The following is a 24,131-nucleotide window of genomic DNA, read 5'->3' as shown; positions in this document are numbered from 1 at the left end:
ATACCCTTGTTTATCCAAAATTGAAAATGACTGTTCTATTAGAGTATTTTGAGTTCAAGTGTATGTTCTATTAGAGTATTTAAGTGAAGCTCTGTAAATAGGGTATAGGCTTCAGTTTAGGGCTGAGACAAATGTTCAAAACTTTGTTTGGTTTCATAACATTTGCATGCTACTTACCCCACCAAAGCATCATTACCATGGATACTAACCTGTTAAACCAGTTGCACAAGTATTGTCACTCCTTGTGGAAGCTGTCATTTACGTATTTTTGATGCAATTATAGTAAATAATGGTATACTGGAACTATAACAAAATGTAGGAGTTTGTAACTACAGTGTGCACCCTAATAACCATCAATTGTGTTCATTATTATTGTTGACATGACATTTGTAACAAAGCTTCAAAGCTTCGGTAACATTTTCAAAAGCTGCAGGTTCGAGGCTACCTAGGTCCAGTCATGGATTTTTTTTTTCTCTTTTCTGCAACTTTTCAAACACACCTTAAGTAGCTAAAGTCTTTGAGCAGGCTGTAGGACCAGGTGTCCTACAGACCTTCAGCACTTGTGCTGTAAAGCATTAATAAATAAATAAATAAAAATAAAAGAAGTTTTGGAGGATATATTTGTACATTTGCTCCACTTCAGTTATCTGAGTAATTCACTTATCTGAACACTTTTACAATTTTCCAAGGGGTTTGGATAACCGAGAGTCTACTGTATATCACACATACATCTGTACGTGTAACATACCATTGTCAGACACAAAGTGTAAGTTGTGAGTTGTAATGTGGAGCATTCCTGGGGTGAAGTCCACCAGTGTTATGAACTGACATTCAAATGTCTTGATCTTCTTCTCATGTACCTCATCCTCAAGTGATTTGCTGGAATAAAAAAACAGCAACAAATTTTTATATGTACACAACTACAAATGTCACAACATACACATAAATAGTTTTGCTTATACAAGTATGGTGCCAAAATCCTGTGTGTGGCATACATGTGTGTGTAGGGGGAGGAAACTTTAGAAGCAAAAGTTATACAGTGAGTTTGAAGCATACAAAACGCAAGAAAATGTGCCCCTCAGATTTTAGAAGCATCGAGATAGCACTTAAGACTATTTTCACTGTGTAATGTGAACCAGTCTATTAGAGTGACTAAATGATTATTAGAGTATCTCGATTCTTTTAGAGTGTGTTGCTGCTTTGTTGTTGTTGCAGGAACTGTTTCAAGATACAAAGATAGACTAATAGTAGACTACATTTACTAATGTGATGCAGGAGGTACAGAAACCATTACAAACATTCTAGTAGGGAAGAAGTCTTATACCATATAGAGGGAACTTTGGCGGGGGTAAACTTTGGCAAATTCAAGCTCGATGATGCTAACCTGAGGTGCCACGAGTAATTGGTGGATTAAACTTCAGTGAATTTGTAGCAAATCACCAAAATTTTCCCCTGCCAAAGTTTCCCTCTATATACGGTAGCATATTACCGCACTAATCACAGTCAACATCTTACTGTTTAGTAGGGGACACAGCCTCGTAAGTATCATCATTTATAAAGTAGGAAATTTCTGATGTATCAGATGTCATACTAGCAGTGTGGTGGGAAGCCCTTGCCTCTCGTAACAGTGAGTGCTCAATTGGATCAGTTGAGGCCAGCACTGAGGCATCTAAACCTCCCTCATCTCTTAAGTGACTTGCTTCTTCGTGTCTTCCCGTAGTGTAATCACGAATAAGTCTCATTCTCATGCGAGAAAAGTTTTCAGTGGAATCAACTTGTAACGTGAACTGTCTGGGAACTTTATTCTCCACATTCCACACACCATGCTCTTCAGTTAATGAGTATTTTGTAATATGCCATTGTTCAAGAAAATTGCTCCTGCGAATATTATGATTAACACAGCTTGCAACAAACTTCTCCCTGGCAGATTCTCGTTGATTAAAAAATACATCCAACACTTGTTCCTGTGTGGAAAAGAAGAAAAGTGTAAATTAGTATTAACCTCGAATGTGTAAATATAATATGGAATGATCAGCACAAAATAGAAATTAATTACTTCATATTCTTTGTTCTGCTGTGATATACTCTCCAGTCTTCTTTCATCTCGTTCCTGTAACTGTTGTCTACACAGTGTCACTAGTTGATGCCAATTCTCTTGTAATGGGTGTACGTTTTCCTCCAAGTAAGTCAGTGATGCCGGTATAACCTACAACAACACACAGGCTGCCATACAACTGAGCAACTTTTAATTAATGGAATATCATTTATAGTTCTTTCAGGTTGTCACCAAAGAGATTTATGAAGCACACACATGGACTGGAAAACAACTGTGGCAAATATTTTTGACAGAAAGGAGTTTTATGCTTTGGCTTGTATATACTAGCTCTTGTTGATGTTTGACCTGTATATGTCTTAAACTCACAGATGATGCTATGAATTGGCTCCATTCTTCTTCTGTTGTATAAGTGCTAAATTCCTGAGCAAAGTTGGGATTTGCTGATGCATCAGGGAGATCATGAAGCTGGCTAAAGTCCAGTCCATCAGAGGCATGAATGAGTATGGCCCTGATAGCCAGTATCATGTAGTGTTTGGACTCCACCTCACCTTTAAATAAAAATTCTTGAAACAGAAAGAAAATTGTTACAACACCTCTAACCAGTTAATTTTATTCCTTGTAACATTGAGAACAGCGCATGTAGTAAATAGCACACATCAGCAAACGGTAATGTTGGACCTATACACTGCAGGAGCTCTTCCATCCTTGACACTCCCAGAGCCAAGTACTGCAAAAGACAAATACAGTTTAAAAGTTAGCCTCACACACAGTGAAGCTACAAATAAGTAGTGGAAAATCATTACACATATACATACTTGCTCAACCATTGAATATACAGCCAAAATGTATAACTATCACCTGCTTATTGTCAGCAGCCAAACAAGCCACCAGCATTCTGAGAGTGGCACGGATCAGCTGGAAGTCATCACAGTGACCAGCAAACAAACCAATAGTCCTCATCAAGCTGATATAACACTCCAGTAACTATAAAAAGAGTTAACTAACTACATACATGCAACTATTATTGGTCTAATTTATAATGACACAGAAGTAAAAACACCATATGCTGTAGTTTACATTGAAATACCTCAATTGAACAAATAGTAGCTTTGAACTGTGGAACATGTGATGAATAATCTATAGGATTAGAAGACATTAGATAGTACACACACACACACACACACACACACACACACACACACACACACACACACACACACACACACACACACACACACAAACCACGTACACGCACACACCCACGCACATGCACACACCCACATACATGCACAGACACACACATACATGCACACGCAATACATGCATACATTACACTACACTGTTATTACCTGTACAATAATGTTCAAACAGTTCAGCTACAATGGACACCACAGCAAGCACATCTGAGCCAGTATCATGCCCAGTACAGGACACATGCACAGCATGTAGGGAAAAGTACAACAGCTTCTGTATCAGTGTCTTTGAGGAGAACATTGTTTGGTACTTGTCAGTAAACTTAGTTACTGCAGTGAGCAGTCGACACCATGCCTGTGTAATACATGTACATGCCATAAATGGATACCTAAAAAGTTGCCATGTGTGTGTGTTAAACCATTTACATATGGACAGTTTTAACTACTTTTGGTTTAAAATAGCAACTGCCTCATGTCCTCTATCATTCATGCAAGCTTTAACCTTAAAGAATGTCCTATAAAAATATTTATCTATAGGCATTGTAAACGACTTTATTATTAAATAATATAGTGGCATAACCCCCAAAATTAGCCAAATTGTGCACTTTTTCATAAAAGCATGAAACTTTCCACATAAATAGTAGTCCTCATGACAAGTATTTTTTGATATAGTGCCATCACAGATTTAACTTTTGGTGACCTTTATGGCCATTTTTGCCCAGAAATTTGATCATTTTTGTCTTTATCTCCCTGAGGCATTAATATAACATGGTACCGAAGTACAGATCTTGTTGAACAAAACAACTTGGTTTTTATTTGAAACAAGTTTAAGGAAAAATTTAAAATTTTAAGTTTGATTAGGGAAAAAAAAGTAGGGAAACAAGGGAGGTCACCTACACCTACAGATATACTAGTGGACATTTAATCCCTAATCCAGTCTATAGCTGAATTAGGGATTAATCCAATCTATAGCTGAATTAGGGATTAAATGTTCACTAGTATATCTGTAGGTGTAGGTGACCTCCCTTGTTTCCCTACTTTTTTTTCCTAATCAAACTTAAAATTTTTAATTTTTCCTTAAACTTGTTTGTTTACTTTTTTGTAACATTATTATGACTGGTGAACCCATGCATACCGCATCAAAAGAAATGATGGTGCCAGAAATACTGTTTTCGTCTGAACGTGTGCCCCAGCTACCAAGCACTGCTTCGAAAGTGCAGTGGCCATTACACTTCGCTTTCAGCTATGTTCAGCCCATTACACAGCGCTACAGGCGAAAAACAGTAGAAGTGCCTCTGCAACAATCCAGTCACCACGAAAATACGACGATTCGCGTGCCCTACCTATCAATTACTGCCTCAAAAGTGCAGTGGCCATTACGCTTCGCTTTCAGCTATGTTCAGCCCATTACACAGCATTACAAGCGAAGAACAATGTTAGAATCGTCTCTGCAATCAGTCCAGTCACAACAGAAAATATGGACGATTCCCGTTTGCAGACGTACTGTAGGGAAGCCATGCATTGCGCTACCGCAAATCGACACCTTGAGCTGTCAGCAAAAAGAAATGGGACACAAAGGAGGACAAAGGTAAGTCCATGATGCGTGCATTGTACGTACTGTGGTATGCCAAAAGGCACATCTCGGGATGAAGTGACGTCGAACAGTGAAAAAATCAAGCCCATAGCCTTAGCCGTTATTGAGTTACGCTTGCCTTGAAGGCATCAGGCAGACAGTCAGTAGAACACTCCATTGAATTTTTTTTTTTTTTTAATTCATAACAATTTATCGGAAGCCTTGAGGATCATACTGAAGGCACTTTTGGGCTTGGTTATACCTAACCAATACTGCCAAGCTGCCAGGATGGAGTTGTGAAGTTGGTTTTTGGGTGAATTTTTTGGCTAGGAAAACCCAAATCTTCATAATCCCTAATATACAGTACTACCATACTGTATGGTTAATAGGTAATTCCATTTGAAGTTATGATTGCTTTTTTGCTGCAAAATTCTCTGAGTTTACCTGCCCTTGGGGTGTTAATTACCCATGGGGATGTAACTTATCTAAAAATTCATGAGTAATATAAATTATCATAGAAGTCACCTACTAACTTCAAATAAACTGTTTCGTTCAACAAGATTTTTATTTTGGTACCATGTTATAACACGTTAATTAATGCCTCAGAGAGGTAAAGACAAAATAATCAAATTTCTGGCCAAAAATTGGCCATAAAGGTCAAATATGCTATGGCATTATATCAAAAGATTATGTCATGAGGAGTACTACTTATTTGGAAAGTTTCACATTTTATGAAAAAGCGCACGATTTTTGCGCTATACTGCTATACTATAAACAACTAGTACTATGCTTTTCAATGTTCACTAAATGGATCCTTGTACATGGCTAATAGATTTTTAATAGAATTGAGAGGATGGGCTGCTTGCTACTTGACAAATTTTTGAACACGTGATTGTAGTACATTTCAGTAGCTGCATACATGTTTGAGATAGAATGGTTCTGTCCCAATAACTTCTAATGACTCTTCCCATACAATGTGACCCATCAGTTCTACTACAGTGTTTAACAGACGAGACTTAGCATCCTCTTCTGTGCTATTATCACCCTCCTTGTTGGAGAACACTGGACCGATCACTGTAAACCCATCAGTTTCATCACCATCTCCGTTGTTGTCTGCCTTCTTGGCCCCGATGTGAGTGGGTGATGACACCTGAACATCATCCGTGATAAGAAGCCATAGGAATATCATCTCCCACGCCGGTCGTTTGGCTATCTCAACAGCATGATGAGGATTGAGTTGGAGCAGTGAGATTAACTAATGGTGGAATGAAGAGAAGTGATTATAACATTAAGTATGCATCAAGTGACATTAAGTATGCATCAAGTGGCAAGTATGTATAAAATTGTCTTTGTACTATTATAGTGGAACTGCTCTACTCTGGATACTTCAGAACCATGATAAGTTATTCTTACTAGATTTCAACTGTCAAAACACATATACCAATGGGTGTTTCTAAAAATTAAGTATGTATTCTCGTTGAGAAATTGCACTATGGTTATTTTACTACGTGTATGACTTACCTGTTGACAGATGGTGTTTTTCACTTCAACATCTGCAATACGAAGCAGCTGCAGTAGTGCCATACAGAGCTCCAGGTTTGAAATATAGTCTGTGTAAATAACAATAACGCAGGCAACCAAACCAATGTCATTACATTATATACTACACAAGATCATTGCATACTTCAAAAAACAAAATCATACAGTACGGTAATACTATATATTAGGGATCATGGAGGTTTGGATTTTACTGGCCAAAAACACCACCTAAAAACCAGCTTCACAATACCATCCTGGTGCCTTGGCAGTATTGGTTAGATATAACCAAGCCCAAAGTGCTTTCAGTATGACCCTAAATGCTTCCAATAGATTGCTGCAAATTTTTTAAAACTTTTCATTCAATAGAACTTTCTACTGACTGACTAACTGCCTGTCTACCTGATGCCTCCAGCCAAGCATAACTTGATAACAGCTAAGGCTACAAGCTTGTAGTTTCAGATTCGTTTTTTCTGTGCTTAGACAATCACCTACACTGAACTTGAAAGTGCATGCATTAATTACATCCATATAGATGCAATATCTGGACTGGACAACAAGCCATAAATTTGGTTGCACGATAAATGTGCTTCCATGGTTTACTTTCTCTCTTTTACACAAAGACGCAAAAGAAAAGGATCAAAAGAGTGCTAGTGCAACAAGTGCATACGCATTACATAAGTAGCTGAGTACATACATACATATCACATACTTGTGCGCCTCAATGGATAAGCACAAGATATGAGAGCAGTTTCAAGAGATACAAGGACTTCAACATTATCCCGAGCATACAAGGGAATCCACCAGCACAACACATGCAAAACTATTCAAAGCCCGCAGATTACATTGATCTTACAATTAGGAAGGTATGGACGTTATACAAATACAAGGGAAAATTAGGAACTCTGGTTCGATTAGTGATCTGGTTCTAGAATTCTAAAATTGCAGACATTAACTCAGCTAAGGCTCATTTAACATTACTAATTCACTATCCAAATTATTCTAATGTCATTCGTGAGTGTCCAAGGCCAGTGGAAGCTGTAATTTACTGGTGAGGCCAAGTAATGGCTAGAATCAGGTTACCACTAAAGATGCGTGCAAAACACTTGCCTGCAAAGCATGGTTTTCTAGGAGGTCAGAGGGAATGCTCCCATCCTTGAAATAGCAGCTCCAAGGTTGTGTTTCAGAAGACATTTGCAGCTATATTATTCAATGACTGTTCTATTAGAATATATTGGTCTGTACTTTCACACTAAAGCAATGGAGTGTTCATATCAGTGAGAGGAAGGCCAGCTACAATTCTAGTAGCATGTCTGTGCAGTTATGTCTTTGAGTAACTGAATTTCTGGATTCCAGAGAGGGAGGGGTTGGAATGTATTGATATGTATTTTAGTACCTGAAAAAAATGCTGTGTGGTCTTTAGGTGAGTGTTCTATTAGGATTTCGATAAAATCATAGGTGATCTTTACCAGGAGTTCATAAGCGCCGCAAGGCGCAAAGGAGTGTAACACTCAGGATATAGCTGTGTTCTATCTTTTATGAAATGCCTTTGTAGCCACATGTCCTTCCTTATATAGAGAGCAGTAATTGCCTGGGTTGTGCCCGGTTATGTTAACAGGTGCTAGCAGTTAATATGCAGCCATAGAGTGTCAGTAATACTGGTAGGGTAGATTTCAACATAGTTCTGTTTCAGGTCCTCTATAGCACAGAGAGCTTACAAAATATATAGTTACTTAGTTCGTTGTTCAGGCTCTTTTAGTTTACAAATAGCACACAAGATCTTAGACTCATCATGGCTTCCTCCAGTATCATAAACAGCTTGAAGGTGATGATGCAATAAACCACTGAGCAGCAATAAATATAGGATGAATGCCTATATGGACTTGAAATTTACTTGAGGTTTAAGTAATTAGTCAAATGCTGGAACCACTAATATCACACTCCTATCTTTACCAGGGGCGGCGGAACTGGGTAGGCAGGGTAGGCAAATGCCTACCCAACTTTTAGTGGTAGCTATTGAGCCATGTTCCAAGTGTATACTATAGAAAGTAGTCTGGTTGGCTTGCTCTGGTGTTCCAGGATCGCTTATGGATTTCGTCACTCGAGATACAACAGTCAGCGATACCGTAATAGAGCAGTCAGTGACTATTTATTCCATTAGAGTATATTATCATATACATGTGAAACTGTCTCCAGATTTAATCTTGGAAAAGAATTTCTGGGGCTAGCCTAAGCATGCTGCAAATGCTGATTGTGCTTGTGCTGGTGGTGGTCATAGAAGTATGATCTCACAGTTGCCTACCCAACTTGTAGATGCTTCCTCCGCCCCTGTTTACTACTGTGATTCATGATTAAAAAGCAATGAATTATTGTAGTTATTATCACCCAAGACCCAACTTCAGTACTCAGTTCATCAACCAAGTTGACACTGCTGCAGTGTCCAGGGTCTTGTTCATTGGCTGCTGTGCAACAATGAGGTCATCCACAATCCAGGAACCAGCCAAGGACTTTAATAACTACAATCAGCATTCATAGTTTTGCTATGTAGTCAGGATATGCTAACTTCTCAGATTATTGTCTCCACATCTAAATCCAAAGTGCCATATATGGTCTGAAAATCAGACCACTATAAATAGATTGCAAATAACATCTGTAGTTCACTATACATAGATTGCAAATAACATCTGTAGTTCTTTGTTCCCTATTGTGACTGGTGGAGGTTTACAGAAGAAACAATAGCTACAAGGTAATAATTGTTAAATAGCTACTGAAAATTGTGTTGCATGAACTAATAAAATTGTGCACTTGCTATTTATGTATCAAGACACACGGTAGTGTGTCGTGCGGCCCAAGAAGCCGGCGCGTAACACCCGTGAGTATATTGACAGGAAGAAAGAAAACGCAATTTTCGCACCTCCGTAGCTCTGTGCTTCCTTGATGAAACAAGACGATTTTTGCTGTGGACATTCCCTCCAACTGCAGCACTCCACATTCCAAATTTGAGCAAAATCGCTTTGCGCATTCCCGAGATATGCGACTTCAAAAATTGGCTCAGTTTCTTTGTTTTGTTTTTTCTTCTTATTTTTCTTTTTCTTGTCGCACACTTACAAAATCTGCTATAAAACTCGAACGCCATATCCGATTGCCTTGAAATTTGGCACACAGAAGGGGGATATAAAGGCGCATCTCGGTACCAACTTTGGCTGGAATACGATAAACAAGCAAAGAGTTATGAGCGATTATTCACGAAAAATAACACCAATATGTTGTCACGCCTACAGGGTAAACCGCGTATGGGAAGAAGCTGAAAATCGGTGGGTGAATAGGTTAACTATTGAACCTCAAACCTTTTGTGGTTTGAAAGAAATCGAGCTGAAAAACAGGAAGATACAACGAAAAAACCAACAGTGTGTAACAATTACGCAATCGAGATTAGCTAATACAAAAACGACTGCTTGCCACGCCTACCAGATAAACCGCTTGGGGTAATGCTTTGAAAATCGTTGTACAGATGGAGTAATCATCTTAGAAAGGCTCATCAATGGTGTAGAAGAATCAGACTTAAAGCCACGGAGTTATAACACGAAATCCAACTTAGTGCAGCAAGTGCGAGATCGAGATACTCTAATAGAGCAGTCATCCTAATAGAGCAGTCACCCTGAAGAGAATTCAAGAGGTCAGCTAGAAATAAGAAACCTGTATAGAGATCAGCTACACACAAGTCACCCTGTAGAGAGATCAGCTAGAAGAAGTTACCTTGTATGGAGTTCATGTAACTATGGAAAGAGATAGTTCAGCTAGAAAAAATCACCTTGTAGAGTTCAGCTACAAAGAAACCACCATGTAGAGAGTTCAGCTACAAACAAATCGCCCTGTGGAGAGATCAATAGAAGAAGTTATCTTGCAGAGAGTTCAGCAACAAAGAAACCATCATGTAGAGAGTTCAGCTACAAACAAATCTCCCTGTAGAGAGATTAGCTAGAAGAAGTTACCTTGTAGAGAGTTCAGCTACAAAGAAACCTACAAACAAATCTCCCTGTAGAGAGATCAGCTAGAAGAAGTTACCTTGTAGAGAGTTCAACTTCAAACAAATCACCCTGTAGAAAGATCAGCTAGAAGAGGTCACCTTGTAGAGAGTTCAGTTACAAAGAAACCACCATGTAGAGAGCTCAGCTACAAACTAGTGACCTTGTAGAGACATCAGCTAGAAGAAGTTACCTTGTAGAGAGTTCAACTACAAAGAAACCATTCTTTAAAGAGCTCAGCTGCAAACTGTACAGAATTCAGCTACAAATAAATCACCCTGTAGAAAGATGAGCTAGAAAAAGTTACCTTGTAGAGAGTTCAGTTACAAAGAAACCACCATGTAGAGAATTCAGCTACAAACTAGTGACCCTGTAATGGCATCAGCTAGAAGAAGTTACCTTGAGAGAGTTCAGCTACAAAGATACCATTATTTAAAGAGCTCAGCTGCAAACAAATCACCTATACAGAATTCAGCTACAAACAAATCACCATGTAGAGAGATCAGCTAGAAGAAGTTATCTTGTAGATAGTTCAGCTATAAGCAAATCACCCTGTAGAGAGATCAGCTAGAAGAAGTTAACTTGTAGAGAGTTCAGCTACAAAGAAACCATCATTTAGAGAGTTCAGCTTCAAACAAATCACCTGTAGAGAGTTCAGCTACAAACAAATCTCCCTGTAGAGAGATCAGCTAGAAGAAGTTACCTTGTAGAGAGTTCAGCTACAAACAAATCACCCTGTGTTAGATCAGCTAGAAGAAGTCACCTTGTAGAAAGTTCAGTTACAAAGAAACCACCATGTAGAGAGTTCAGCTACAAACTAGTCACCTTGTAGAGACATCAGCTAGAAAAGTTACCTTGTAGAGAGTTCAGCTACAAACAAACCATTCTGTTTAGAGCTCAGCTGCAAACAAATCACCTGTACAGAATTCAGCTACAAACAAATCACCCTGTAGAGAGGTCAGCTAGAAGAAATTACCTTGTACATAGTTCAGCTACAAAGAAACCACCAAGTAGAGAGCTCAGCTGCAAAGAAATCACCCTGTAGAAAATTCAGCCACAAACAAATTGCCCTGTAGAATCATGTTAGAAGAAGTTACCTTTTAGAGAGTTCAGCTACGAAACCATTCTGTAAAGAGCTCAGCTGCAAACAAATCACCTGTACAGAATTCAGCTACAAACAAATCACCCTGTAGAGAGATCAGCTAGAAGAAGTTACCTTGTAGATCGTTCAGCTACAAACAAATCACCCTGTAGAGAGATCAGCTAGAAGAAGTTACCTTGTAGAGATTTCAGCTACAAAGAAACCTCCATGTAGAGAGTTCAGCTGCAAAGAAATCACCCTGTAGAAAATGCATCCACAAACAAATTGCCCTGTAGAAAGATCAGTTAGAAGAAGTTACCTTGTAGATAGTTCAGCTACAAACAGATCTCCCTGTAGAGAGATCAGCTAGAAGAAATTACTTTGTAGAGAGTTCAGCTACAAAGAAACCACCATGTAGTGAGTTCAGCTGCAAAGAAATCACCCTGTAGAAAATGCAGCCACAAACAAATTGCCCTGTAGAAAGATCAGTTAGAAGAAGTTACCTTCTAGAGAGTTCAGCTACAAAGAAACCACCCTGTAGAGAGATCAGCTAGAAGAAGTTACCTTGTAGATCGTTCAGCTACAAACAAATCACCCTGTAGAGAGATCAGCTAGAAGAAGTTACCTTGTAGAGAGTTCAGCTACAAAGAAACCACCCTGTAGAGAGATCAGCTAGAAGAAGTTACCTTGTAGATCGTTCAGCTACAAACAAATCACCCTGTAGAGAGATCAGCTAGAAGAAGTTACATTGTTGAGAATTCAGCTACACAGAAACCACCATGTAGAGAGTTCAGCTGCAAAGAAATCACCCTGTATAAAATTCTGCCACATACAAATTGCCCTGTAGAAAGATCAGTTAGAAGAAGTTACCTAGTAGAGAGTTCAGCTACAAAGAAACCATTTTGTAAAGAGCTCAGCTGTAAACAAATCACCTGTACAGAATTCAGCTACGAACAAATCACCCTGTAGAGAGATAAGCTAGAAGAAGTTACCTTGTAGATAGTTCAGCTACAAACAAATCTCCCTGTAGAGAGATCAGCGAGAAGAAATTACCTTGTAGAGAGTTCAGCTGCAAAGAAATCACCACTGCCCAAATTTCAAGGCAATAGCTCTTTCCAATCTGAAGTTATCAATTGTCAAAGTTGGCAAATTGGATGTGTGTGGAAGGCCCCTTTTCGCAAATCCGGTCACATATGTATTATATATATAATTTGTACATTTACTGATAAAATATTTAAAGTACATCTACTTCATCTTTTCTTCTTCCTGTAGTAAAGAAAAAAAACATAGGTTAAAAAAGTCCCAAAGCTGGCCTATGGCCAGCTTTGGGGTATACAAATACAAAAAGAAATGAAATCTAATCCAAAACAGCCAAGCTGTAAAAAAGTGTGCGGCCCTCAGAAAGGCTATGGTGAAAAAAGATGTGAAATCCAAGGTGGCGGCCAAGAAATGGATGTGATGGTAGGTTAATGGTAAAAATTTTAATAACGACAATTCAGGTGAATTTTTGTGCCGCTTCACAAAATTTACCTGCATTGTCATTATTAAAAATTTTACCATTAACCTACCATCACAGCCATTTCTTGGCCGCCACCTTGGATTTCACATCTTTTTTCACCATAGCCTTTCTGAGGGCCGCACACTTTTTTACAGCTTGGCTGTTTTGGATTAGATGACAATTACAGATAGCCTCTCAGCAAAGGACAATAGGGCAGTCCCTATTGCCTGAGGTCTTTAAATAGCAGTAAATTAAATTTCTGTATGCAATTACAACCTTTAATGGTCAAACAATATAACATTGTAAAAAATGCTGTGCAAACATGCAATTATATGAAACGATGGCATACTACAGTGACGTTATGAGTGCACACATATAACGACTTACAAGTGGAAATGACAATCAGCCTCAATTATATGATAATCCCTTATTGTGAAGCCACTTAAGTGTGTGATAAAATGTACGATTTGTTGCTTACAGTAACAAAGTAGTAGAGTATATTTTTGAGGGCTAACTAACAAATGTACAAGCCTGAATTCTGTCTTTGTTTCTGCAGTTGCTGTAGATAACATGGAAATTGAAATAAATTTGTTTGAATAGCATGATGATGTGTCGTGAATATTTTCCTGCATAACTACATTGATGTTTATCATTCCTCTGTATAGTTCTTATCACCATGACAACACTTCACATCATCCTCATCTCACTATTCACTACTGGGATAACTGCTACTCCATATTGTGATCAACAACTCAAGCAATTACAAGTAGCAGCTAATAACCTCAAACAAAAATGTACCATCAACACTACTACTATATCAACTTGCTGTGACCTTAATGCTTTCTACTTCTTTACTAAACCTTCTGGTGTTTACCAAATGGACTGTTGGTGTGGAGGAAAATGGAATATTGCTAAAGTCTACTGTGACACTATAACAGCAAATGGAGGATGGACAGTGATACAGAGGAGGAAAGATGGATCTGAGAATTTTAATCGATTGTGGGCTGACTATGAGAAAGGATTTGGAGACCTGAATGGAGAATTCTGGTACGGCCTTAAGGCCATGAGCTGTCTTACCCAAACTGGCAAATGGGAGCTCAGAGTTGATTTTGAATTTCCCAACAAGACCAGATCCTACCTTTACTACAATGTGTTTAGAGTAGGAAGTGCTAGTGAAGAATACCCACTGACTATTAGTGGGTTTACTGGCATCACTCCTAATGACCCATTCTCAGTTCACAATAAACAAAAGTTCAGCACAACTGATAATGATAATGATAAATGGGCTGATGATAACTGTGCAGCATATGGTAAAGGTAGTGGAGGATGGTGGTATAATACATGTTGGCACATCAATCTCAACAATCAATGATGACTATGGACTGATACTACTTGCTGGTACTTGGTACAACCCCAGGTGGATAGAAACGAAAATATGTCTTCTCAACTGTACACCTCAGTGATAATCTACTAACTTGTTGTCCACTATTATTAACTGATAACCTCACTAGTAGCTCTAGTATGTCGTGTAGGACTTTTAGTGACTGCCAAACACTGTGTGTGTTTGCATTAGATATTTTTGTGTGCATTTTATACTTTATTATGTGTGGACAAGAACAAGATCACAATACTATAGTATGGTGACATGACTAAAATACAGAACAGACTTGCAAAATGCACTGAGATCCTGTGTGCATTCAACACAGAATAGCAGCCCATACACCTATAATACACACAACAAAACGTCTTACAAAAACCTCCAAATGCGTGAGAAATGCAACTACAAAGCGTGCTCAAGCTGATATGAAACATCATGCTTAAAACTAGCCTTTAATAAAGTACCAGTAATAGCAAAGTTGTTTCTGTTAATTAGTTCTGCAAACAAGTTTATCTTGCCAGCCGATTAAATACTACCTGAAGCCTACCCACCACTGACCAGTCGCATGTAAAACTGAAGAGCAGGCACCAATCCAATTGCAGCTGAACCCAAATCCAAGTAACAGCATGGCTTCAACACAAGAATTAAGACTACTTTCAAACTCAGGGTTTAATGTCGGCTGTGTGCTCACAGTTTAGTTTCAGGATGTTGTTACATTTGATATTCTTCCTAGCAACTATATTACGGCAAACAGACATTTTTCAGGCAAGTTTCTCCCAGTCTGTTTGTAAGTCTGTCCCTTTGTATTTCAGTCATGGAAGAACTTGTGAATACATACCACATTTAATTTTTTTTTGTTTAAAGCGAGTCATCTCACAATTGTTGTAACAACAGGTAATAGCTAGCCTACTGAAAAGCTGTCCGTCTGTCTGCAACACTGCTGACCTCAAACCATAGCACCACTTGACCCTGCACTTGTTCCATATTAATCACCATCTAAGCTTGAGTTCATCGATAAAAATTTCTAGCATGTTCTGTTTGCTATACAAAGCTACTAAGCCACCCTTTATATTACAAGTTCATAAACAAGTGTTTCAAGCACAGTTACTTCGCACTTGGTGGGATATCCATTGCAGTTGTACGCTGTAAATCTACACTGGAAGGCATACCCATTGGTGGTAGTGACAATTTCTTTCTCTAGGGTGTCACTGTGGAAAAACACTCACCGTTTTCTGACACATACCACACCCACATTTCCTCAGCAATACACACATCAAACTCTACAAGCCTACTACTCTCTAACCCAAAGAGTGTATTCTATAGTGGATCTCATATTCATAACTTAGGAACTACCTTTACAATTCAGCAAAGTTTCATGACAAAGGCTGATATACATGCTAGGATTTAATATAATCCCTCCCAAAACACCTTCACTGAAAAAAAGGTGCGTTCAAGAAACTACAAGTACCTGTAACCCCATGTAAATACAGCTCAGCTGTACAAAAAGACTATATGAAATTAACTGGTACCTGAAAGAGCTGATATCTGGAGCAGCCAAGAATCAATTTTACTACTACTAACTATGATTACCAATGTTTTACCAAATCCATGCAAGAATACCTTGACTGTAAAACAGGTAAATAAAAGTAACTGGCAACCAAAACAGCTGATATCTGAAGCAGCCAAGAATAAAATTTAAGTTGATACAACTAACTACAATTATTAATGAAGTTGTAACATTGAATCTTTTACCCATTCAACTGTGTTCTATACATTCACCCTTGGTACATCCTAAATTAATTCTTTGTAATTCTAATTGGCTGGTAATTTGGCAGCCTTTTTTCTCTACACTGACTATTAAAAAAGGCTGTCAAATTACCAGCCAATTAGAGTTACAAAAAATTAATTTAGGATGTAGCAAGGGTGAATGTATAGAACACAGTTGAATGGATAAAAGATTCAATGTTACAACTTCATTAATAATTGTAGTTAGTTGTATCAACATAAATTTTATTCTTGACCGCTTCAGATATCAGCTGTTTTGGTTGCCAGTTACTTTTATTTACCTGTTTTACAGTCAAGGTATTCTTGCATGGATTTGGTAAAACATTGGTAATCATAGTTAGTGGTAGTAAAATTGATTTTTTTAATCAGATATATAATTTACAGACTCAATGATCAAGCCATATGGGTGTATGATGAATTCTGCATTGTAGAGGTGTTGTGACCAAACACAAATCTGCTGATAAGTGGTGAACATAGATGGAATGTCCTTGCTATCATCCATCACATAAGTGGATAGCATGTGAAGCACACTCATTCTAGGGGGGTCTGAGGGTATGCTCCTCCCTCCCTGGCAGCACTGAGGATTGATGTCCCCTGGAGCACACAATTGCAGATCCAACATTAAGTCTATAATCATTATTATGTCTATTTGTCTGCCAACATGGGACAGTGGTTTATTTTTTAAAGCACACTTTCTGAAATATTGAATAGTATTGCTGCATGTTAGCCATTGTTTACTTACGTGACATGTGATATGAGCAATTGAACAAGTACACGAAAAAATTGGGAATTTTCAACTAGAGTAGGGACCATAACACATCGATAAAAAGTACTGAAACAAGTTGGAGTAGTCTATGATATTAAATCACAGTAAAACAATAAGAAGTGTTATATCCCTACCGTGCATTTCCGTTACGGTATCTTGAGCACAGTAGGGATATAACACTTCTTATTGTTTTACTGTGATTTAATATCATGGACTACTCCAACTTGTTTCAGTACGTTTTATTGATGTGCTATGGTCCCTACTCTAGTTGAAAATTCATGTACTTGTTTGTTAACTACTTTTTTGTAAATAATTTTATTATGACTGGTGAAACCACGCATACCGCATCTGAAATGGCGCTATGCCATTACGCTTCATTGTCAGCTATGTTCAACCTGTTACACAGCATTTCAAATCAAGAACTGTTCGAAAAGCACCTCTACAATCCATGCATACCAAAAGCAAAAGAAAGAAATAGTACCGTGTGCCCCAATTATATTAATTATCGTCTGAAAAGTGAAGTATCCATTATGTATTGCTGTCGGCTATGTTCAACCCGTTACACAGCAGTACGAATTAAAAACTGTTTGAAAAGCACCTCTGCAATCATAATATAGCCACTATGAAAAATACGGACGATTTCCGTTTCGAAGGGAAGCCATCACATGCTACCGCCAAATTGACATCTTTCACTGTCAGCAAAGATGAATGGCACACAAAAGGAGGAGACTGGTAAGTCCATGAAGAATGCATTGTATGTACTGCAGTATGCCAAAAGGCACCTCTCGGGCCGAAGTAACATCGAACAGTGAAAAAATCAAGCCCGTAGCCTTAGCCAATATCGAGTTACGCTTGTCTGAAGGCATCAGTCAGTCACTAGAAAATTCCGTTAAATAAATACTTTTTAAAAAATTCCCTAGCAAATTGTTGAAAGCATTTCAGGTCAATCTGAAAGCTTGTTTGGACCAAACCAATACTGCCTTATGGTCATCTGGGAAAATTGAGGCTGATTTTTGGGTGATGTTATTTCGTGGGCCACGCCTACTCCTTTGTGGTCCCTACTATACAGTTACTATCGTACTGTATGATTAATCACTAGCTATCTGGCTATTGCTGCATGTATCAATTAGCCATTGTGTGTGATATGAGCAATTAATCGCTAGCTGTCTGGCTTTACTGTGCATGAGCACCATTAACTTCATTCATGGTAATTTCTAAATTAGTTAAGGCAATCACGTGATACCACATAGGTGGCGCTAAATGGAATTACCCTGAAAACACTCTCCCTAGGGAAGTTACATTCTTCACCCTTTCACAGCACGTTTATATGAGTGTTGGGTTTGTGCCTACACCACGTTATTTCTTGGATTAGGAGCTTGGCAAGCACAATCCACTGTACAGGCAATCCAGTACTAGAAAATTCCTGTGCCAGTATTAATCTACAGAAAGGCAGTTATATTCAACGATAATATTATGGCAATAACACTAACACAAGCTGAGATATCAGCATAATAAAGTGAACTTACTCTTATTTACGACAAGAAACGACATAATTACAATTCCGGCACCTGCTGTACTGTACATTTCTAATGAGGATGATTGCATAATTGGCTAAAATTGCAAAACCATCCCTACATGTAAATAACTCACAGTAGTAGCCGCGCACATTTTAATTGTGGCATGCGCTTTGTAGTTTCTTGACCGCGTGCCTCACTACCATGAGTCTGGAAAAAACCGTAAATTTACAGAAACCCCCTACGTGATGTCATGTTGCTATGCCAATAGTAATGGCATCAGATGCAAATAAGTGATTGATGCATGGTGGAAAAAAGTGCATCTCAAACAGAATAAAGGGTCTGGATTCACAAGCAAAATAGGAACGACACTTCTCTTCCAGGGCAGAAGTGAAAGGGACCAAAACACAGCTTTGAATGTGCTAGAGGTAAAGTGGATCAGAACATAGCTTCAAGAAATGACAACAGTGAGGGGAACTTTGCTGGGACCACTAGGGAATCACAGCTGCCAGGATGGAAGTTTGAGGAAGCCAATTTGCAGTTAATTTCAAGCAGCAGATGGTTGACACTGAAATGCAACAGGAACCCAGTCTTGCTTTAAGGCTCTAAGTCATCAACATGGTAACTTTAATAGCCTCGGCCTACTTTTGTGCAAGTTAAACTAAATGATTGATATTGTTGTGCCTATTTATCCATATGCGTGTTTGTCAAGCATAACACCATTTCTGAAAAGCTATGATAGCTATTGATGCTACGTATACCCAAGTTTCAATATGGTCTACCCTTGATTGACCGCTTCATGATATACACATGCATGCATCTGTACAATATAATTGCAAGTGTACATATGCTATGTATGAAGTCAGTTTGTGTATCAAGGGCATGAAGGTACTGCTGCTAATACATGTACATACACAACTGGAATAACATTAGCTAGTTAATGTATAGCTGCAGGCAGAAAAATAGTAAATAACTACTAGTATTGGATATCCCGTATTAGAGAAGTATCTCGATGTATCGCATTGCTAGTACGCTATTAGAAAAAAAATCACTTTGTTCCATTCTTTGATGCTTTGAAAACTATTGATAGGTAGTAAGCCTTTAAGCATCAAATTTAACAAAGACATATAGTGTATAGTTAGTATGTAGTTAGATTGTCCCAATAATTTTCAGGTAAATAATTCATGCAACTTTTGAGACTACTGTATAATTAATCAGAATAATCCTTATTAGAGTATTCAATGCCACATATTAATATCAGAATCAGCTGAAAGCTGAAAAAAAAAAATGGATATTGTATTTATCTGTATTAAACTAGGCTCAAATAAATGTTGGGTCCTAAATGGTGCTACCTTATTGTAAGGGTGGGTACAAGATTACAATGGCTTAATATGTAGAACAAGGCTTATTACAACTAATGAAATCTGTAATTTTATCACAAGGATGTCAACAGCATGCAGCTGCTACGAGGAGCAACAAGATGTTTAGCTGTGGATTATTATAAGAAGGTCGGATAAATACAGCAATGCACTTATCAATATTATCTCCCACCACCCCCCTCCTGGGAAACAGTAGGGGGAAAGGTGGAAATTTGACTTTTCCAAAAATCAAATTTCCTACCTGTGGGGCACAACAAGTCGTCTCAATTCCCACCCACTGTACTGTGGAAAACAGTGGTAGGTGCATAGCCTATAAAGTCAAGCAAGTGCTACAAATTTTGAACAGTCAAATGCCCCACTAGTGGGACGATTTTAAAGTCAAATCAAATCAATCCCCCACCATTCTTCCAGGCTTACAATTACTCCTGGGCAATAATCGAAAAATATCAAGCATTGTAATATTTTTTTGTCAAATAGTACTGTGATAATTAGTAATACCTGTAAATCACTAACACTTCAATTCATGTACCATGAGCTTGTTTCTTGACAAGGAAGGAACAGTAAGCGAACACACACTTTACAGTGTGTTATCACGCATTTTTTTCTCCTTTCTCCACCTTTTCAAACACACTTTCTGTAACAACTTAGACAGGCTGTAGGACCAGGTGTCCTACAGACCTTCAGCACTTGTGCTGTAAAGCCTTAATAAAAAATAAAAATCTAACTGTTCTTCAGGTGCTATCGTGATACATATTGTTATCATGATAGTTTCATTACTATCGATCATCTTTTGATAATTTCACTATCACCTAGCTCTACTTACAATAAGATTTGCACCCATTCATGCTAGCTCTCTAAATCATGCATCATAACTACTGTGCTTATACATTGTTTCAAGAATTATGGTGCTGTAATAGTACTTGACAGTCACATAGATTCAAAATTTATCAATGCCAACAAACACTTAGTACCAATACTGAATTGGTATCGATACAATTAACCCTTTTACTTTACAACAGTCAGTAGTCCCAGTTTGTCATCCTACTTTGTTTGAATACCAAGCTACGTATGTATACCCCAACAGGATAAATCTTTTGGGCAAAGTGACCAACCAGGTACTTACCCCCCCTCCCCCTCCCCCCCCCCCACCATCACCAACTATACATTATGTATTACACTAACCAGTATAGCTATCCAGTGATTTACCAGTACACATATCCAACACAGACAATAAGATAGTAGAACTGACTGACTCTTGGTAGCGTAACATCTGCACCATTGCAGCTGGAATGTGCACAAGTATACACAGGCTCATAAACACATGAAATTAGCACTTCTCATACCTGCAAAAGTTCCATCTTTAAAAGACGAAGATAGCTTTCCTTCATCATGTGAAAATGACTTGTACAACTTTAACATTATCTGTATTGAGTATAGAGATCTGATCAGACTGTCTAGACTACTTAACTTGAACAGTCAACACATCAATTTGTAAGACTGTGTACAAAACATTTTAGAGAATAGTCAGTACAAGTTGAGAAAAAACTCAGCACCTGACAAAATTATTGAGTAAAAACTAAATCTCTTCGACGCATGTATGCATACAGTGATAGCCCCAGTGTTAGATCAGACTACCATTTTCTTATCCATGGTAGTTTATACCAACTATTTTTTGCAACTATGTATTTTCAACAGATGCAAACTACATGTTCCTAACATTGAAGTTGACTTCCCTACATAGTAAATGGTCAACATTATTGCCATGAACAACAAATATTGACACACATGTACCATGGAGTATAGTTTAGTCAAAAAGATACATATAGCGAGAAAAAAAGGGTTCAAACCTGGGCAACGAACCACAACTTCAAGGATTAGTTGGCGTGGATACTACCCATCGCTTCCAACAAACACTATACAGTTTCTTATTAATGCAAGCCAAGAAGCAATTGTTAAAAAAGTAAAATAAAAAACAATTAAAGTTGACCGTAACCTAATTTAAGTAAGCAAGTACGTGTCTTAAGTTTACAGTGAGTCAAGGGGAGCTAGGGTTGGCTCATTTATACTTTCCAAGCCTGGATCACTCATACAATGAGTGATAGGTGTCAACAAATAGTTTATAATGGTGCCTATCAACACTGCCAGTCAGTGTAAATAGCCAAGGCAATCTGTCTAAGAACCAAATCAATTTTCAAGTATGGAGGAATGTGTAACTTTGTGTTATAAGGAAAGCAGTGGTCTTCTGTGAAACAAAAACGAACTATATTGTTTGGCATTAACTTAACAAGTATACAAAATGTTTTTGGAATTTTCAACTAGAGTAGGGACCATACATAGCACATTGATAAAAAAGTACTGAAACAATCTGGAGTAGTGAACAATATTAAATCACAGTAAAACAATAAGAAGTGTTGTATCCCTACTGTGCATTTCCGTTATGGTATCTTGAGCACAGTAGGATATAACACTTCTTATTGTTTTACTGTGATTTAATACCACGGACTACTCCAACTTGTTTCAATACTTTTTATTGATGTGCTATAGTCCCTACTCTAGTTGAAAATTCCAAATTTTTGTTTACTTGTTTGTTAACATTTTCTGTAAAATAAAGTTATAATGACTGGTGGACCCGCATTCCAAATTCATGTGCAGATCAGAGAGCACGTTTGTAGCTGCTATAATTTTTTAAAATACATGTACCATAAACAAGTTCACCTTGGTAACAGTTTGACGGACTAAGTTGCTCTTAGAATGGAGTAGTGTCAACAGTGGGGTACCCATTGACATTAGGGACTGTCCCAACTGATGTGAATGACCACCAGATGTCAGCAGGTGTAGTATGAGCTGTAAGATCTCTTCTTGAATATCACAACTTGGGATGGACAGTGTGGCTGATAAGAGTGCCTTGACCTCATCGTGTTGAATACTCTTCTGTACATAAAGCTTGATGTCTGTATTGAGATAAACAGTAACATGTATAGTAACAAATTTGATCCAGTGGCTACTGTCATGTATTATTGAATACTATAGTTCAAAAGTGATGGCAGCCTCAGAGACATATATGAAGGCAGTGCTAAAAAGTTAAGGTAAGAAGCAATAGAGCAATGAATTGTTTTAAAAAGTTGCAACAACATTTCTTTGTAAATGCTATCATACAGTACAGTAGTACTGTGTAGTAGGAATCATGAAGAGATTCGCCCAAAAATATCAGCATCGCTTTTCTTTTACAACAGCTTAGCAGTACTGGTTAGATATAATCAAACCCAAACATGCATAGCCCCCAGACATGCCATTTTGGCTACTGCTGGACTTGTCTTGACCGATGGACTTGTCTTGACCGATGGACTTGTCTTGACCGATGGACTTGTCTTTCTCCTCTTTTGTGTCTCATTTCTTTCTCCAATACCATGTAGGTGCTGATCCGTGGGTAACATGACATGACCTCGTGACTATCACATTAATAACAGAAATTATCTGTAACTCCATAGTTACTGGAATGATTGCAGAAGCGCTTCTCATCGTGTTCTTTATTTGTAACGTAGTGTAATGGGGACAGAAAACACCTGAAAATGAAGCACAATAACCATTTCATACTTTCAGCAATTGATGGTTGGGAAACACAGTTTTGATATGCCTGGTGCCACTCCATCTTTTAAAGCAGTATGCGCATGTTCACCAGTGATAATTACTCTACAAAGGGTAAACAAGCAAGTACAGTGGACCCTCGGTTATCCAAACCCCAATGTATCTCAGGGAGTGGTAAAGGCGTTCAGATATATAGGTGATTTGTTCAGATAACTGAAGTCCACACATTTATATGGAGTTATGTTGAAATACTCTAATAGAACATACACTTTTACTCAAAATATTCTAATAAAACAGTCATTTCCAATTTCGGATAATCAAAGGTATGGATTACTGAGTCTACTGTACAAGCAACAATTAGAAATTTTAAATTTAAATTTGAGTAGGTAGGTATCAGAAATAAAGAGTAAAGTGAAATATCTACAACCGCAACTAGAGATTTAATGCAGTACCTATTTTAGTTATGGCTACACTATTGAAAAGCTACAAGACTGAATTTAGGGATTAAATGTCCACTAGTACAGCTGAAGGTGTTAGACAACCTCCCTTGTTTCATTTCCTTTTATTCCTATGATCCCTTGTGAATATAATGTTCTGGATCTTTAACCGCCACAACTACAAATTATGGATAACACAAAAGAAGGCAACAGGGTTTTAAAATGTGGTGAGTAAATACTTGATTATTCTTTATGTACATTATGTATAGTATTGAACAAGCACTGAAACTTTTGTTAGCTTAGTCATGCTGACTGAATAGTCAGT

At 37.9% G+C, this 24,131-nt stretch overlaps 2 protein-coding genes across 3 annotated transcripts in view; one reads left to right on the top strand and one right to left on the bottom strand.

The window, feature by feature from the left end:
* LOC136250349 (neurobeachin-like protein 1) overlaps positions 1 to 24,131 on the bottom strand; it is a 55,053-nt gene that overhangs the window by 6,000 nt on the left and 24,922 nt on the right. For both annotated transcript variants that reach the window (XM_066042546.1, XM_066042547.1), the window contains exons 24-36: positions 22,500 to 22,735; positions 21,128 to 21,206; positions 20,967 to 21,068; positions 6,344 to 6,432; positions 5,742 to 6,077; positions 3,406 to 3,604; positions 3,144 to 3,193; positions 2,915 to 3,040; positions 2,657 to 2,783; positions 2,423 to 2,604; positions 2,057 to 2,206; positions 1,516 to 1,964; positions 749 to 879 (exon numbers count right to left, since the gene is read on the bottom strand). In XM_066042546.1, coding sequence (XP_065898618.1) covers positions 749 to 879; positions 1,516 to 1,964; positions 2,057 to 2,206; positions 2,423 to 2,604; positions 2,657 to 2,783; positions 2,915 to 3,040; positions 3,144 to 3,193; positions 3,406 to 3,604; positions 5,742 to 6,077; positions 6,344 to 6,432; positions 20,967 to 21,068; positions 21,128 to 21,206; positions 22,500 to 22,735 — 2,256 coding nt within the window. The remainder of the gene's footprint in view (positions 1 to 748; positions 880 to 1,515; positions 1,965 to 2,056; positions 2,207 to 2,422; positions 2,605 to 2,656; positions 2,784 to 2,914; positions 3,041 to 3,143; positions 3,194 to 3,405; positions 3,605 to 5,741; positions 6,078 to 6,343; positions 6,433 to 20,966; positions 21,069 to 21,127; positions 21,207 to 22,499; positions 22,736 to 24,131) is intronic.
* Positions 9,029 to 14,334, top strand: LOC136251592 (fibrinogen-like protein A). The gene is made up of 2 exons (XM_066044052.1): positions 9,029 to 9,104; positions 13,628 to 14,334. The coding sequence occupies exon 2, from the start codon at positions 13,639 to 13,641 to the stop codon at positions 14,332 to 14,334; it is 696 nt and encodes a 231-aa protein (XP_065900124.1). The 5' UTR covers positions 9,029 to 9,104; positions 13,628 to 13,638.

The sequence above is a fragment of the Dysidea avara genome, chromosome 3, assembly GCF_963678975.1.
Source record: "Dysidea avara chromosome 3, odDysAvar1.4, whole genome shotgun sequence".
Lineage (NCBI taxonomy): Eukaryota > Metazoa > Porifera > Demospongiae > Dictyoceratida > Dysideidae > Dysidea > Dysidea avara.
This window is presented reverse-complemented; position numbering and strand designations above follow the sequence as displayed.